General features: G+C 39.1%; 2 protein-coding genes across 5 annotated transcripts in view; one reads left to right on the forward strand and one right to left on the reverse strand.

Moving 5' to 3' along the window:
* IDH1 (isocitrate dehydrogenase (NADP(+)) 1) overlaps nt 1-5,879 on the forward strand; it is a 27,179-nt gene extending 21,300 nt beyond the window's left edge. For all 3 annotated transcript variants that reach the window (XM_075608466.1, XM_075608467.1, XM_075608469.1), the window contains 3 exons: nt 983-1,123; nt 1,635-1,797; nt 1,880-5,879. In XM_075608466.1, coding sequence (XP_075464581.1) covers nt 983-1,123; nt 1,635-1,797; nt 1,880-1,973 — 398 coding nt within the window. In that variant the 3' untranslated portion in view covers nt 1,974-5,879. The remainder of the gene's footprint in view (nt 1-982; nt 1,124-1,634; nt 1,798-1,879) is intronic.
* SGO2 (shugoshin 2) lies at nt 5,738-17,623 on the reverse strand. 2 transcript variants are annotated; one of them, XM_075608465.1, is made up of 9 exons: nt 17,484-17,623; nt 16,976-17,131; nt 15,269-15,444; nt 13,453-13,530; nt 12,422-12,516; nt 10,941-11,146; nt 8,218-10,344; nt 7,734-7,881; nt 5,738-6,930 (listed from the first exon to the last, which is right to left on the reverse strand). In XM_075608465.1, the coding sequence occupies exons 2-9, from the start codon at nt 17,109-17,111 to the stop codon at nt 6,828-6,830; spliced, it is 3,069 nt and encodes a 1,022-aa protein (XP_075464580.1). In that variant the 5' UTR covers nt 17,112-17,131; nt 17,484-17,623; the 3' UTR covers nt 5,738-6,827. The 2 variants fall into 2 exon arrangements, with proteins under 2 accessions (XP_075464580.1, XP_075464579.1); XM_075608464.1 differs by having other exon boundaries at nt 17,397-17,574.
* Between the last annotated feature and the right edge of the window lie 1,005 nt (nt 17,624-18,628).

Raw genomic sequence — 18,628 nt, forward strand, 5'->3', positions numbered from 1 at the left:
ACATGGCACAGTACAGCACTTCTGTAGCTGTCTGGCTCTCTTAGAAACAGGTTTGGTTTAAGGAGGTTGTTGGTGGATGAGTTTAGTATTTGTCAAATCTGTGATATGTAGCCTTCACAGCAAATACTACATTAGGGCGATTCATTTTTGTCTATATTGACTGGCATTCACTTGTGGGAGACAGTGTGTTGTCTACACTGAAAAAGTGGATCTAAAAAGGCAAACAACGCTGATCCCATTATTATGTTGTAAACATACCTTTTTAATAGGTGTCAAATTGTCATTGTATGATTTTGAACTAAGGCAACAGTATGCATGTGATCACTTTCAGTATATTACAGTGACATTGCTTGTAGTCCTTGGGCAGGCTTCAGGGCCTTTTACCTGTGACCGCTGACCACCCCTGCAGCCTATTAATCTCTTTCCAGTGCAGAGGAGTGGAGATTCTGCTAGTGTGGATCAGAGCTGCTTAATGGCGGTGTACTGGTAAATATTGCCTTACACCACCCTTCTGTGCTAATTATAAGTTTCCAGTGTGAGGAGAAACAGGACAAATTATAATATAATGCAGGGGTGTGCAAAGTTCCTGCACTCCACCCCGTGCCTGCTCAGCCGCAGTGCTGGCACCTCCCCCCCCCCCCCCCACTTACATAGGAACCGGTGTCAAATGACGACGCGCCGCCTGAAGCCAAGGTAAGTAAATTAGAGGCCTTGTGCGCTCCCGTTATTTAATTTAAATGCTTTGGGGAAGAGCACGGGGCCTCTAACCGCCCCCCCAAAAAAACCAAACTTGCACACCCCTGGTATAATGTAGAGCCCTTTTTGAGGGCTCACATGTTGCCTGTCACTGTTGTATGTTGGTGTCCATTGTAAATAAAGCAGGGGGCTTAGTACCTTTCAATTCTTAATCTGTTCAGCATGACAGTGGAGGAGTTAATACAGATGCTGATTATCTGGTCGTTAATTAGCATTTTGTTTATAGGATATGGCTCTCTGGGAATGATGACTAGTGTGCTGCTATGTCCTGATGGGAAAACGGTAGAAGCAGAGGCTGCTCACGGTACAGTAACTCGCCACTACAGAATGCATCAGAAAGGCCAAGAAACCTCAACAAACCCCATTGGTAAGTAGATCTGGGGATTACATATCTTTTGTCTACTAAACTTTAGATGGAGCCAAATACATTTTGTTGCTTTTTTAACTTTTCTAGAGCTGAAATCTTTGAAGGGAATGGTAACATGTTTGGTGTGATAAAGTAGACTTGTCTAGTTTGTTGTCCCATGTTATTGGCCACATTTACTAAGCAGTCTTCTGCTTTTAACAGATGTTTGGCATCTCGCCCCTGAAAGCTAACCATACTGGCGTATAAAGAAATATGGATACAACTATACGTTTGTAGTCATGTTTTTGCACTTGGAGAATAAAACTTCCAATATTATTGGCTTCTACCAGTAATTAAAACTACTACCATCTCCTAAGACTTAACTTATCGATATCTATAATAATAAAAATGGCTAGTAGAAAGACACTGAAAAGTAGTGGTTGTTTTGAGAATGTTGGTTTTCAGAGACAAATTTACGCTCACCCATAAATACCAAGTTGGGTATTCAGTAATCTAATTTTCCCTCAACCAGCTTCCATATTTGCCTGGACCAGAGGCCTAGATCATAGAGCAAAACTGGATAAAAACGCAGAACTTAAGAACTTCGCCACAGCCTTAGAAGAAGTTTGCATTGAAACAATTGAGGCTGGATTTATGACTAAGGACCTTGCTGCTTGCATTAAAAGTTTGGCAAAGTAAGTATGCAATATTGCAAGCTACTGCTTTTAGCTATACCTCACTGATAATACATTTGATAATTTTTTGTTTTTATTTTAGTGTACAACGCTCTGACTACTTGAATACATTTGAATTCCTGGACAAACTCGCAGAAAACCTGAAGCTGAAACTTTCTGCTCATCCTAAACTGTAAAAGCTACATCTTGGAAAGGATCTCTGATTTCCTTCTGTATACTTGGTTTAAAATTCCTTACAGGACCTAATTTCCATTACACAATGCAACAGTAGTCTGTCCACCCTCTGTTGTTTATGCTATTTTAAGTTCTCAAACTTTTGGGATTAATTTCCAAATCCCTTATCACTGTGACTCATGCACATTTCCAGCTATGTTTGAGCATAGCGTTTGAATTAATGACGACAAACATCTGTACAAAAAACAAAACGGGTTAGTTTACATATTCTATTTGTTGTATTAAAGATGAATTACAATTGTCAAAGTACTAATCCAATTTAAGATTTACTGGATTAATGTAGTGTGAAAGTATTACTTGAATAACACCTGGGATTTGTTTATCAGACACAAAAATCAGTACTATGGTGCATGCCATGAATAGATGCTTTCTTTGAAAAATAAGGGTATTCTGATTCCAATAATAAACTACAAGAGCAGTCATAGTAATTACACAATACCTAATGTTGCCTAAAACCTAACATTACCAATTCTGTAACCTCAAAGGCCTCAAACTTTGTATGATGTTAAAATTGCAGGTATGCTAGGGGGGGGGGAAAGGTGAATTAGATCTGCTGCTGTCAGAAACATACATTCAACGAAGTCTTGAAGCTGCAGTTCAGTCAATATCCTGCATGTGTGTTTTTTTTAATAACTCAGTTCTGTAGTAAGAAAAAATACTTTTAGCATTTTCTGTTTAAAAAACAACAACTTTGAAAGACCAATTTTCTTGTATTCTATTTCAACAAGCATTTGCTAAGGCACTGCCCCTTCATGTCCTGTCACACCCCTTTGTCAGCCCTGCCCTCCCTCTTGCACATGTCAGTGCAGGAGTGCTCATGAATATTCATGAGCTTCCACTGATGGACTGAAGCAGAATATAAACAGATCTCTTCACTAATTATGTCACCAAATTTCGCCGATCAATACATGGAGAACGAATTGACCTGCAGCTATACAGTTCTTTAGGTAATTAGAGATTGCCTAAATGAAACTATTGAAGTAAAAAAATAAATTAAAAAACTGACTGAACTGCAGCTTTAAGATAACTTTCTGGTGTTTGAGCTGGAGCACCACCTTGCAAAAGAAAGCAAGCTTTAAATGAGCTTGTAACGCTGAAGACCCAGCCTTCTACTACCAACTGTTAGCATTTTTAAAAGGCAACAGTGAATGTAGAGTAGCTTTTGCTCTGGATACGTGCAGGTTTATCTGCAGTTGTACTGTATGATCTTTTTTAATGGACCAATATCTGTTCATAGACTTTTATACACTCGCTTCCAAACAGTATAAGTCTCTTTAGGTTAACTGCACAGGCTTGGTCCTGAAACATTATGTACCACATCGATTCAGTTCATAATTGGAGTGCAAGTATAACAACTCTATCCTACAATCAATTTTACAGAATTTTACAGAAATTAACTTTTTTAAATAAATCTACTTCATTATGAAACCAGTTTCTTTTGATTTGTCCAAATAACAAATCCTAATCAGAATACAGTAACCTTCAACAACTCAGTGAGTGGTTTATCTGGGACATATGCTAAATTGTACACATGGAATTAACTGCAGTGTATCCACTTTTCCTACAGCCTGTAAATATATTGGTAATCCAATAGCCAAGCACATACTGAAAAAGCAGTCAAATTGGGTATTTTAATGTATTTGTTTGCAATTTAGATATTTTCTTCAGAATGTTAAGTAGATTAATGAATTAACTTTATACGGCATAAGATGGGTATGGAACATACTGCATCTCTAGAGATTAATAAATGTTCTCACTGAAGACTGCCCATTAACTTTAGGGATTTTAGTCTCCTATACAACATGCAGAAAATGTCAGTTTGAGCATCTGAATGATCTTTACAGGTTCCATGAAGTTTTACTGTACACTGGTACCAGATAATTAGCATGGTTTTAATTTTTTTTTATCACCAATGCTTTTTAGCTGTAGGGTTATTCAATTGAGTGCAAGTCTATTAATAACCAAAGCAGTAACTATTGGTCTTGGTATATTCATGATTGCTCCATTAACCTACAGCACTAAATACCACTTCAGAAGAAACGGATTCTCACCATTTGGGGAAGCAATAGCAGGGAAAAGCACATACAGCATTTTTTTATTTTATTATATAAACATAACTGGAATCAAGGGTTCCAGAGCCAGACAGTTAATGTAGCAGAGAAATTAGGACAAAACATGGAAAAAGTTGTACGTGTGGAGGGACTAGAAGAAATGTAAGCAGTAAGAAATTAACTACATCCCTTCTGTATCAGTGTAGGGATAGAGGGACATACCAAAACAGTCCAATGTGGGAAAACAAAACAAACTGCCCTATATTCATCACAGAAGCTAAACTGCCAAAATTATATGCATGGAAGATCTCATCTCTGGAAAACCAAACTGAGCAATAGACTGGGTCATGACAGTAATGCAGAGGCATGCTTGAGCTCTGAACAGGCTCATGGAAGTATACAGGTCACAAATCCAACTTAAAAAAAAACGATGCATCAGAGGAACAATGCATATCCTACTGCTACTCTTAGCATAAGGATTCTCCACTAAGGAAATAGAGAATTTAGACCAGACCAGACACCTTTTGGAAAAACGACACAGCAAGATGTGTTTCCATACTCATAAACCTTACACTCCAGATTGGATGATATGCTAATTATGGCAGCAAATACCTTGAGGTAAGCTGGAGATCATTTGAATGCCACAGAATGCATGGGGTATAAAACATAGTACAGGCAGTCCTCGTTTTACAACGCTTCGCTTTACAACGAATGGCTTATCCAACGCTATGCAATGCATACCTATATTCATTATTACAACGCCAAAATGGCTTATCCAACGCTTTTAAGACGCTTTGCAACGTTGTGTATGTGTGTATATATATTTACACATTCACATAAACAACGTTGCAAAGCGTCGTAAGAGCGTATATATATTATACTATATAATATAATATTATACTATATAATATATTATTTAATTTACTATATAATTTGTGTGTGCTGCATATCTTATTGCCTGCATAAAATATTTGGTGTATTTTAGTGTTAAAAATGCCTTCAGGAATGGAACCTTTCATTTAAACAGTGTTCCTATGGGAAAACGTGTTTCGCTTTACAACGTTTCGCTTTACAACGTCATTTTGAGTAACGCATTGTCGGATAACCGAGGACTGCCTGTACAATGGTTTAGAACCAAGGTAACATCCACACCTTTACCACAAGGCAAACAAATGTATTGTCACTGAGGCTTTGGGCAAATCTTTACCTGACAAACAGGCCTACATGGGTTGGAAGGAGAGGGAAATAGGAGTCCCATGCCTGGCTCCTGGCTGATCCAAACCATGCAGGAATAGTCTAACACAGCAGCTAAAAGTGGGCATAGGGGAGGAACAGAGCCTGGGTGAGGGCAAGGTGATACAACTGGCCTGCCTCAGGCAGTATGAGAACGTCCGGATTGCAAAAATCCTGCGAGACCCTGCCCCATTGACAGGTAGGAGGAGACAGCATAGGGACTGAACCAGATATGCCCTACCCCTGCTGCATGGGCATCCCCATTTTTGTTGTATTGGCATAGGAAGGACAGCAAAATGTACAGTACATTCATAATTAAGTCACAATCAGTAAAGATGCATAAAAAACAATTTCTATTCAAATATGGACATTCTGGAAAAGTATTCTCTTAATGTCTTAATTATCCAAAAATACTACAGAAGTTGTATAAACAGTCTTTATTTGAAACTAATTACATACAGGCAGAAAACGACACGCATTTGTGAAAATTGTATTAAAACATAATATATAACTGTACTAAAACTTAATAACCTTTAACAAAATAAAATGGTACTGTATGCTGTAGTTGGCTTGTATTGTTTTGTATATTTACTTTTTTTGGACTTTGCTTTTACAGAGGTTCATTTGTACAAATAATGACTTTCCATATATTTTCACTTTATACTTGTGAAATGGGTTACCTGTGTTATCAATAAAAAAAGGTAAGGGTACTATGACTCACATGTAATAATACACAGGAAAGATAGCAGATTAATTTCCCAGTGCTCTTGCAAACCAATCTCTATTCCTACAAACTGTAATATTAGAAACGTGAGACATTACAGAGCTTCCCTTAAAAATTAAATCTGTACAAACAGAAAAGCTACATTATATACAATACGAAATAAAACAAAAAAAACCTAACAATTTTAAAAGCAGGCCAAGCGACTTTTAATTATTTTTTTGCAAATAGAATTAAAGCAGGGGGTCTCCGGAGCCGAAATGCGTTATTTCAGCTCCGGGGACCCCCTGCTTCGAGACTTACCACGGAAGGGGTACTGGTAGCGGCTCGGGCTGGGCAGCATTATCAAAATGGCTTAAATGTTCTATGCCCCAATAGGAAGCAGTAACGTTATCCCATTGGCCCACGTGACGGAGCTTTTAACAGCAGAGTTACTGGCACCCTCAACTGAGGCAAATATCTCGGGAAGCAGGGGTTCCTGGAGTTGAAGTCAACTCAGTTAAGCGCCAAAGAGCCCGTGCTTCCATTAAAACATGTCATTTGTAGTGCCTCTTTAAAGTTGTCAGTTTATTTTTTTAGCCTGTTCCCATAATACATTCTATGTCAGAAGAGAGCTGAAATGACCAGCTCTACCAATAAAATGCTGTACAGGTCCACATTTGTCACAATGATGGAGTGGAAGACCATGTATGAGCATCCAAGATTAAAAACAAAAATCCAATACAGGTATAATACATTAGGGTATAAACACATAGTAATGTTTATTTAAGAATGTTTTTGAACAAGACAGCTCAGTTTGGATTTTTCTTCTTTCCAGATCTTTTCCGCTTTACTTTGTGAGCAGGTGAATGCATGAACTCTGTATTTGTGAACATATCTCCACGACGTAATTTGCTAATAAAGAAAACGTGGTTAGAACATATTCAAAATAAGGCATGGCTCTTGGAACTGCCTAGAATAAACATTTCAGATGGTGTTCATTCCCCCTTCCCACAATACATGCTTAATGAATGCTTAGTTATGGTCTTGATAGGAGATGGTCTTTAATACCCAGAACAATAGGAAATGCACACATTAATTATACTTAAATGTAATCCACACTTTCCACTTCCTGTTTTTTATTTATTTTTCTGTAAATTGTTATTTCTTATACATACAAGTACTCAAGTTTTGGTGGGCATAATGGAAATTAGATCTGTAATATATACACGTTCAGATTCCCCTTACATAGTTTGTCAATTGAAGTGAAGTCTAGTTTTCTGCAGAATGATACAAGTACAAAATATGACATGACTGTTTCAGGCCACCCCAGAACTGACAATGACAAAAAGCAGGTGTTATAGCAGCCATGTAAACTATGTAAGCTTCCATGAAGGTTAACCAAACCATCAAAAACCAAGGTCCAGAGATAGGAAACCACACAAATTGAAGTTGAAGGCACAGCATCAAAACCCCCAAGGAAGATCTTATGGAAGGTTTCTAATGTTTAACAAAGTTACATAAACCGACTAGAAAAAGTAGCATTTTATCCTCAGCTACTTGCAAAGAGCCAATTTGAAAGCTTATCTAGCAAAGTCCAGATTTCTTTAAGGGATAACATCTGTTTTATAGTGTTTCTTTTAACAGACAGTGAATTGGAGGGAGTAGTCAACAGGAACATTATTGCACTGTAGATACTATAACAAATAAAAACAAACCTTCCTAGGCCAGGCTCTTTGTAGTTAACTGGAGTACGTCTCCTCCTAGTATGCACGGTTGATTCGTCTTCCCCTTGGAGCCAAGCTTTAGGGGATTTTTTAATGGAACCGAAAGTAGTGTTTGTCAAATCTTGGAGAGCTTTAATAGCTATATATAAAAAAACAAAAAAATTGAAGTTAAAAGAAACAAAAGTAAATGAATTTAAAAACAATTTTTTTAATCTTACTATTACCTGGGCAAATTAAGAGAATCCAGAGCTCATAATATTTTGAAAATAAAACTGCATAGGTGTACTCTGTTTTACAGGAAAGATAAGGGTTTGCATACATTTAAATACTGATCAAAAGGATCTAGGTCTCTTCCACATTCATTACTAAATGACCTGAACAGCACTTCCAAAGCTTGGGTACTGCATAGCAACACAAATATTAATTGATTAATTTGAAAAGTAATGGGTATGCACGCAACTTCTATACTACTTACTTGTTCCTTGGTTGTCTATACTTTGGTTTAGATCCTTACAATGTACATCAACATTTTCTTCATGCACGTCTTGAGGATGAATACAGTGATGTTCCTCAAGAACACAGAAGCTCTTTGGAGCAAGGGTTGACTCTCGATTGTTATAGTCCTCAGATGCTGGAAGTTCTAGAAGTGGAATACTATTCAGCAAACACTGATCTGTACTAAAAGACACATTTTCAGTGTTGGTTGCAGAAGGGAATTCTAAAGAGTTTGGACACTCCACTATTGAATTAAGGAGAATAGATTCACTAACCATGTCAAGCATAAAAGACTCCAGTTCATTTGGGACGATGTTATTTGAAAACTTGGTGGCCTTGTTAAGTGGACTAGATTTTAAAGGCAATAAACTATCCCGAACAAGTGTAACTTCGTCATTGTCTACCACAGCATCCGTGGGATGCACAAAATATGTCTTTCTTGTGTCAACTTGTGGAAAAAAGCAATTTGTTGATGTTTTAATATTGTTCATGTCTTTGTGTACCTTTTGCATGGAACTGTTGGTCACGCTCTCAATTTTAGGACCAAATATTTTAGCAACAGGTGCACTTTTCAGTTTTTCCTTTTTAGACTGCTTTTTATATAACTTATTACATTCACTTTCTTTATTTTCGTGAGCTGTAGTAACTGGAAATTCCAAGGCATTTGATGAATGAACAAAGGTATCATTCTGAATATTAACAGCCACGTCTTCAAAAGGAGATATCTTTGGAATACTGTGTGCTATGGGTTCTGGTTCGTGAGTCACAAAGGTTTGCCTTCTAATATGAATGCCATCATCTCTGGAAACAGACCCTACTTCAACGGTTGAACCAATTTTTTCTGTTGCACACACAAAATAGGTTTCCCTTTGAATTTGTTTCTGTTTACTCGCTATACTATCCAGGAACATTTGAGATATTTCATCTGTTTTCTTGAAATCTGCCATCTGATCACAATATTCAGCACTAAGCTTGCACCGTTCATTCTCGTCTGAACACTTTTTCAGCTCCTTTGAACTTTTTTTTGCTTTGCGAGTTTTATGCTTGATCTTTCTGGAGCTTTCAACACTCTTTACCATTTCATCACAGACTTCGCCTGTTTTAGAAACAGTGTCAAAACTCTTACCCTTTGCTCTCTTACTTTTTTCTTTTTCCAAAGCATAAGGCAGCAGTGTCTTTTCATTTGGCAAGATTAACATCTCCCGATTTTCCTTTGTAGTTGCATACTCCGCACCAAGCATTTCTGGTGACGTTGTTATAACATTTTCCAAATGATTTTCCTCAGTCTGTGTAGTTTTGATCCTGGTATCAGTTGTCATTTGATTTTCAAAAAAGTCACACTCTTGTTTAATGGGACACGTTAAGCTAACTACATATGTTTTTCTGAAATCATTACATTTGGCAATAAATTCTGAATTTGAATTAATATCTATATTAGTTTTAATTTGTGATGTCAAGTGATCTTGCCCTACATTTTCAGATTGCTGTATTGCACTCAGAGTTTCCAGCTTAAAGTCAAGAGGTGTTTCATCTTTCAGTTTAGTTTTTGTCAATTTTTGTTTCTCATTAGCAACGGAGTCATTTTTCTGGCTGTTTGTCTTTTCCCTTCCCAAATGCTTTACTTTTCTCAGTGAAGTTCTATCATGTTTTAGAGTTGCATCCGATTTGGCTTGGCCAATTTGAGTTTTGTTTTTTGACGAAACGGTAACTATTGCAGCAGAGTCACTTGACGTTAGATCCATATCGGCATCGTACAGGGTCTTCTCTTGAGTAACAGACCCACCGTCAGCCAAATGCTCTTTATTTACTCCTGTATGTATTGGATAGGTCTGAATGGTAGTAGCTGTAACCTGTTCATGTTCTGCACTATTGTTGCTTTCTCGGCTTGAGCTGTTTGAGCACCGATTTTGGTTAGAGACTGAATTCAGCAGGGACTGACTACTTGAACGGGACATGGTTGACCGCTTCTTCCTCTTTGTCACAAATGCACACAATTCTAAATTACTACCATATGGTTCAATTATCTCATCACAAAGTCCTAATGAGTTAACACTGTCCGAATTGGATATGACTTCACTCCATTTCTCATTTGGAATGGCAAGGCTTTCTGAAAAAAAAAAACAAAAAAAAAAAACACATTTGTTTTAAAATGTTCACAAGTGAAAGCAGGAGATGCTACTGAACTAGTGATCAACCGTGTAATAACTAAACTTGCTTTCACACAACACCCGAAGATTGAAAAAAATACGCAGACTAGGGTCTAAGTAAATCAGTAACCAACTTGACTAGCAAACCACATTTATCTTACTACTGGTAAAATTACTACTGTGTCACTGAAAGGTTGATTTTGTATTTCTGGATTTCGACATTATATTTTTAATATTTGTTGAAAGGTTTACGAACTATGCACTTTAACACATGCTGTGCTGAAAAGTTGTGTAATGCAGCAGGCATACGCTTGTAGAGATCCATGTAAAATGGATTTGAAGCAAAAGGTGATACTGTGTGCTCATTTACATGTCATTTCCCACAATCCCTTGCTGCAGTGGAAGCACTGTATGCCAAGAAAAAGGTGAAAAGCAGGGTTGCAGACCTGTCTGAGCCTTGTGAATGTGCTCACAAGTGATATTTTAATTAGCTGGATATTATATTTGAAACTCAGTTACAACTGTTGATACATTATACAACAAAACCATTTGTTACCTCCGGGAGCTGCAGTTGAAGTGCCACTCCCTTCTGTCTTCGCCAATCCACTTGACCTTTCTCTTGTGAAACTGGAGTTTGGCATCTCTCTAGCAATTAAGCCATTTGCTTGGTTTTCATCCAATGATTCTGGTGATGGACAATAGTTCTGTTGTATCCTGTCACCTACAGAACTGGAAGGAACCCTTAAAGCCACTCCGGTCCATCTGAGATGACAAAGTAGAGCGTATTTCAATAAGACACAGCCACTTATTTACTCATGGGCCATGTTCACTAAAGGGGTATACCATGATTAAGCAATCCAAATGACTGGGAGTCGAGATTAGCACATTTAAGTGAACATGGGCCAGTGTCTACAGAAATGTCCTTGTTATGACTTCATGAAGAAAAGAAAATAGGGAATTACATTTAATACCTAAAGATTTGAATTCAAGAGCGATGGTGACCTCTATCACAGACACAAATCGGACTCCTTCACAAAATGTAAAGAATTTGAATACAAATATGAATAAACCCACTTAAAATAAAATAAAAAAATGCAATCTATAGTGCTGCTTTAAGTTACAGGATTGAAGCAGGGGTCTCCGGAGCTGAACTGCATTCATTTCAGCTCCAGGGAATCCTGCTTCAGAGATACAGGCATACCCCGGTTTAAGGACACTCACTTTAAGTACACTCGCGAGTAAGGACATATCACCCAATAGGCAAACGGTAGCTCGCGCATGCGCCTGTCAGTACGTCCTGAACAGTAATACCGACTCCCTACCTGTACCGAAGCTGTGCGCAAGCGGGGAGACTATAGAGCTTGTTACAAATGCGTTATTTACATCAGTTATGCACGTATATGACAATTGCAGTACATACATTACATCGATAAATGAAAAAAAAAAAAAAAAAAAAAAAAAAGGAGTGCTTCACTTTAAGTACATTTTCGCTTTACATTTATGCTTCGGTCCCATTGCGTACGTTAATGCGGGGTATGCCTGTACTTACTTCCGTAGGGGGTGCCGGTATCGCCTTCATGTTTGCATGTCCCTCGTCACACGAACCAATAGGAAGCCAAAAGGGATGACATCACGGCTTCCTGTTGGCCCACAAGATGTGGGACATTTAAAGCCGCCATTATGTTGGCCCCAAGAATCTCTGTGAGCTGCTGCCTGCAGAGATAACGACACCCATTACGGAGCTAAGCATCTCAGGAAGCAGGGGGTCGCCAGGAGCTAAAATCTACGGAGTTCAGCTTGGGAAACCCCCAGCTTCAATCCTATTCCTAAAAAAAAAAAAAGCAACCTGAAGTGCGGCTTGAAAAATAATAATGGATTTACCAGGTGGAAATCTTTAGCCACTTTCCATTTAATATGAATGGATGTATATAGTTGGATACAGTACCAATGTAAGTGGTATTCAACACCACTGCAGTCTTTAACATAATGAAAGTAAGAACTATTACACTAGTGTATAAGAGAAGGCATCACATTTACCGAAATCCTTGACCACCACTACAAGACAACCCAACCTGATGGCTTAAACGTTCACTGCTTCTCCGTTCATCTGACGATATAAGACTATCTGAAGACTGATGGGAAGAAAACAGCAATTACTAAAACTGCCTTAGATAAATCCTAGGTTCAAGCGAGACAGGGCAAAAAAATAGAACAGAACAGGACATTTTTGAAAGGCTCCTTATAAATGAATTCCAGAAATGTTTTAAATCAATTGTTCCACAGCATTTTGCCAGGTGCGACAATTATACAGAAAAAGGATGCAATTTTCCCTGCACAGTGGTTGAAATACTATTTTAAAAAAAGCAGTGTTGCTGTGCTTGAATACAAGAGGAAGGTATAAAAAACAAGGCACTATGGGTTTTCAAATGCAATATTTATTGACAAAAGATTGACGTGACGTTTCGGCCTTACATGGTCTTTATCAAAAGCGAAATGGCATTTGAAAATCAGGTGCCCTGTTCTTTATACCTTCCAATGATTATTGGATTACCACAGAGAATCCTGAACCAGGAGCACCGGTATTTGTATTCATTTATTTATCTAATTGTTATAGGTGTGCAGCAGGCTCCCTACTTGAATACAGGACCGCATAATGCTTTTAAAAAAAAGCTCTTGAAGCCCAATTTATAAATTTGCAAGAAATGTATGCAATATGAAGACAGAAAGGAAGTCTTGAAAAAAAGAATTATGAGATTCTATTTGTGGCATAATTCAATTAGGGCCAATGCATTTTTTGAGACACTATGCAGGCATAAAGTAGTCACTTTTCATACACACATCCATACAATAGTGGATGGAAATGTTATAATATACATGGTAAGCACAAAAGTTATTGATACCCGTCATGGTTCAAAGAAGCAGTGTATCCTGAGTAATTATGTTAGTTACCTTAGTTACCACCCCAAGGTCATTTTGAATATATTCCAGATAAGTCATGCTCTGTTGCATAAAGTAGGATGTAGAACAAAACGAACATTCCCGTAACTTGTTTTACATTACAAACCTACCTCCATAGTGCTGCTGATTTCAATAGCAGTTGACAAATTAATATTCATAAACAGGTCAATATCTTTAAGAGTTTTGTTCTGGAAAAAAAAAAAAGATTCTGTGAAGCAGATCAGAACATGGCGTAATGTTTACACAAATCTAAGAAGCCTCTTCACATTTGTCAAGAGTGCGAATCTGTATTGATACTGGCAGCCTGCTGGTTGTGACTACTTATGACAAATTACATATTACCATTATCTTTTATTTGTATGACACCAACATATTCCGCAGTGCAATTCAATGTGGAAGGACAACATTGTATGATAAACAGTACATATACAGTATGTTAAGACAGAAGGAAGGAGTGCTAGCTCCTTGGGACAGGCACATCTAAAAAAGGAGGAGAGTGTAGACAAGGAATAGTATGTGTGGGTTTATCAGGCCTGGTATGTGGTCTTTAGGATGAAAGTAAAATAAAGTCTTATGTCAAGTATAACCAACTAAATGGACTCATAGTTTTAGAGCAATTGAATGTTTGAGTGTGATCAGAGTAGATTGGGTTTCAAGACCACTTTACACAGGTCTATGATCAAGTTAATAAATGCAGATTTTTTTAAAATTCAATTAAAGATGTTTTATCAAGATACACAGAAAACCATTGTGTTCTTAATGATGTTCTGAGAAGGCACATAAATAGCGATTTACACAAAACCACGTTCCGCTAACCACATGCAGGAATTGAAAACTCACCTAGTACACCAACTGTTCTCTACCTTTTATGTACAGTATAGGGACAGAAAATACTTTAAACATGACACGTCAATTTTACCCAAATTGTGTAACAACTACTTTAATTCATTGATATCGTTATACTACATTTTACTCAAAAACCACCTCTGGTTCTCTTTAATAATTTTAACAGCATTTATAAAGAAGGCTTTCAGTACATCAGTTTTTTGAAGTGAAACTTCTTTAGTGGCACCTCATTCGTGATGGGGCAAAAAAGAATTGTGGAGACAGAAATGAAACGGATGTGACGTCAGTGCTGGCAGTTGAGGCCGGGCTGTGTTCTGGCTCAGCCCGACCCCAACACTGACATCACACCCGCTCCACAAATCAGATGCGGCGGCGGCGATAGCCGCCGGCGCCGCTCCTAATCACCCCCCCCCCCCCCGAGCCCCACACCCCCCACACACCGTGACATATGCGGCGGCGATAGCCGCCGCTCCTAACGGACTGTGAATAGGTTAGGGGGATGTGTGAGGTGCAGGGGGGCTGCGCATACGTCACACGGTCACACACACGGTCACACACACGCACACAGTCACACACACACAGTCAGTCGCGCACACAGTCAGTCGCGCGCACACGCACTGTCACGCGCACCGTGCACTGTCACGCGCACAGTCACACAGTCACACGCACAGTCACACAGTCACACGCACAGTCACACGCACACACACACACAGTCACACGCACACACACACGAGGAATTCACGCTTAGTGCAAATACAAGGGATGTGTACGCATGTTCTAAGTCAAATTTATTTGCGTTTTGTCAATGAAATTGTATTTTGATTTTTAATTAAAACATCACGAATACAAATACAATTTCTGTGACAAAAGTCAAAGAAGTTTCACTTACTATGCGCGTGCACAGCACACACAGCTTTTTTTTCTGGTTCAATAAGTTCTTGTGACACTTCACCCAGGATTAACCCTGGTTAACAAGCACTGCAGTTCACCACTTCTCCTTCCATATACTTGCAAGCATAAAATCGCTCAGCTTTGCTGTTCTGTCTCACTCTACTTTCATAGGTGAATACACCCACTTACCACAATAGATAGGTTTTGACGCAACAGGGCATTTTGAAAATGCAGCATCTTTACTTCCTTCTGTAAGAACATTTTATCATGTTCCAGCCTCCTCGACTTCTCTTTCTCAGCACTTAAAGCACATGCCAAAGCTCTATTATTGTGCTTTAAGGAAATCTTTAAGATAGAGGAGTTGTCTAAAAGAAAAAAAAAACATGAATCAAGTATTAAAAAAAAGTGTCATGATAATTTAGCACATTCAACTTATCCTTGGGTGCTTGACTTGAAAGAATCTCCACTATATCAAACATGACGATGGTGGAAATACAGGCATACCCCGCATTAACGTACGCAATGGGACCGGAGCATGTATGTAAAGCGAAAATGTACTTAAAGTGAAGCACTACCTTTTTTTCCCTCTTATCGATGCATGTACTGTACTGCAATCGTCGTATACGTGCATAACTGATGTAAATAACGCATTTGTAACAGGCTTTATATTCTCCCCGCTTGCGCACAGCTTCGGTACAGGTAGGGAGCTATTGGTGTTCAGGACGTGCTGACAGGCGCATGCACAACCCGCCGTTTGCCAATTGGGCGCTATGTCCTTACTCGCGAGTGTACTTAAAGTAAGTGTCCTTAAACCGGGGTATGCCTGTATACTAGAGCAAAAAATAAAAGCGCAGAGAGAGATCAATAAAAATATTTAGTACTTTATGTAAAAAAAAAATGTACATTATAAAAACGTACATAACACAAGTTATAATCGGTTCTGATCTCCACCTTAACAGGTTCCAGTTGTTAAATCAGCTGGGAAGTGACTGATTTAACAACTGGAGCCTGTTAAGGGGGAGATCAGAACCGATTACAACTTGTGATATGCAAGTTTTTATAATGTACATTTTTTACATAAAGCACAAAATATTTGTATTAATGGTTCTCCATGCGCTTTCCTTTTTTGCGCTGGTGTTCCTTATTAACCCGCTGATCACGGGAGAACCGACAAGCTGCAGGAGAGATCAACTATAAGGGATATTAGGAGAACGAAGGATCAGCACGCTCCAACTACTAGCGACGGTGGAAATATATCCTGACATTTTAAATAGTCTGCTTCATTTTGGTGGCTTATACTTTTTGAAGAGACAGCTGGGTGATATGAAATTTGCTAAATGAAATACTTGGTTTGAAAATTGTTTCCCGATTAAACCCCCGCCCTCCTACTTCACAATAGTAATTTAGCAAAAGACAATGAAATGAGGAAGCTCAGTGTGTTTATTGATAGCTTTGATTATTTTACATCTGAGGGATATAGTGTATTTCAGAGCACACAGTCGTCTTGTTGCACCTGCAGAGGTACCTACAAAGTATTCTAAAGTTTTGTATCAACTACCACAAAGTAAATACCCATAATAAGTCAATAAAAGCAGTTCTTCTTGCTCTTTATTTTACACCTTATTTTTATATTTTTCCCAGTTGGAACACCCTGGTACCAGAGATATTTACTGGTGAAGTTACAGGGTTCTAATTTCCCTCAGGGAAAACAAAGACACTGCCAAACTTCTGGTCACCTGGGAGCTGCAACATCGCTTGTGGCTTCCTATTGGATGACCGTTTAAAGCCACTTAAAAAAAAAAACAAAAAAAAAAAACCCCAGTAAATAATACCGGTAATATCACCAGTATCTCAGACCTGGAATAGGGAAAGTCAAGTATTTAATCCAGAACTTACTTATTGCCTTTGTTTTAATTTTTGCTGCAAGAGTAGTGTTCAGCTTCACGGCTTTGAAGGATCCATTTATCTTTGCCCTCATTCGTTCTTTCACGGCTTGTTGACCGGTAAAAGAGGCATTTAATGGGAAATCCATTTTTAAAAAGTCAACACAGACTGTAGAGAGAACATTAAACACTGATCAGAAATGTTGCAGACCAGAGTGAGTTGGGGGGTGGGGGGTGGGGGGTGGGGCGGGGGGCGGGCGCTATAAGGAAAGATGGGGGAGAGGAGGGGTGAAAAAGAGAGGGGGAGGGGGTGAAGAGGAAAGAATGGTGTGCAGAAGAAAAAGGGAGAGGGGGGTATGAAGAAGACAGAGGGAGGTGACGAGGAAAGAGGGGCAGGGGAGAGTACCGACCAAATTTGGATGTGTAAACTGTACCTAGATCGTGATTAAAATTAACCGTAGGTGAACAAGGACAAGCTCCCGATCGATAGCCCCCCTGACTCCCCTGCACGTACAACATACCCGTTTTTGCTCTCCCGGCCCCTTCGCGGTCCCGGGAGCCGCGCGCTACCGCCGTTACTTCCGCGCCTCCCAAATTCAAATTTGCAACCCAACAACTGCGTGTGCGCAGCTGCAAACGCTCGGGGCGAAAGAACCAATCAAATGTGTGGTGGGCGTGGCCTTGTTTTAAAAATAAATAAATAAACCCGGTTTGGTCAATGATAATCTTAAAAAGAAGTCCTTACGGCCATCTTTGTTTTGGGCAAAAAAGACCACACACGTCCTGAGGTATAAAAGCGGCAGCGCACTTCAGAAGTGTGAGAGGGTGTTTACATTTACCTCCTTTCTCCAGCCCTCAACAGATCAAAAATATAGGTTAGGTTAACAGGTTGTATTTCAGCTCCATTTAGCATTTAGGACTATAACATATTCTCCACCATGTTTAGCATCATATAGATATATACACACATTCGTTTTATTTTTTTGGCAAGAAGCTTGAACAGCTGTGTGTATTACTATACTAAGGATTCTGCAGTCATTCCAACATTACTGTGGAAGGAAAATAAAGACCTGATGTCGGGGCAGGAGGTCTTGAAACGCTCTATTTTTAGGGTGACCAGATATCCGGTTTAGCCAGGACAGTTCAATGTTTTCGGACTCAGTCCTTACTTTTTTGGGCCCTGTCCCGGTTCTAGGATCCCTCTGGCGAGCGCCGACTGCGCATGCGTGAAGATCAATTGCTGACGCGCATGTGCGATCCGCATTTCCTGGTTGCTCGTACCCATGCGTGATCTTGCCGGATGCATTTGCCGGTTGCTCTTGCGCAAGGGAGTGTGTGCTTATTATTCTCTTTTGTTTATGAAGAATAAACCACTGGAGTTAAAGCATAACCCATTGTTTGGCCTCTTACTGACCCCTGCCGTCAAGCCGTCCTGCCGGTGGTGTGTGATGTGGGATTCTATGCATCTTGGGGTCAGTGGAAGAAAACGGGTAAAGCCATGAATACTCAGGGACCAAACCAGGATCACTGAGCTGTGTAAAGCTAACGTGACTAGCAAGTGCTAGGTGTAAAGTCTGCCCTGTCGGGTGTGAAAGAAAAAGTAAAGAACTCTGTGCTGTGTAAAGCAAACTTGACTATCAAGTGTTGAGTCTAAAGTCTGCCCCGT

Source organism: Ascaphus truei, chromosome 7 (assembly GCF_040206685.1).
Source record: "Ascaphus truei isolate aAscTru1 chromosome 7, aAscTru1.hap1, whole genome shotgun sequence".
Classification (NCBI taxonomy): domain Eukaryota; kingdom Metazoa; phylum Chordata; class Amphibia; order Anura; family Ascaphidae; genus Ascaphus; species Ascaphus truei.

Bases quoted from the DNA above. Each gene is read 5' to 3' on its own strand.
- SGO2 (XM_075608464.1), bottom strand. From the start codon at position 17,481: ATGTTGTACGTGCAGGGGAGTCAGGGGGGCTATCGATCGGGAGCTTGT. The intron at 12,517-13,452 runs GTAGGTTTGTAA...TCTTCCCATCAG, and splicing joins AAATCAGCAGCACTATGGAG to TCTTCAGATAGTCTTATATC. The intron at 11,147-12,421 runs GTAAATGTGATG...TTGTCATCTCAG, and splicing joins AGTGGTGGTCAAGGATTTCG to ATGGACCGGAGTGGCTTTAA.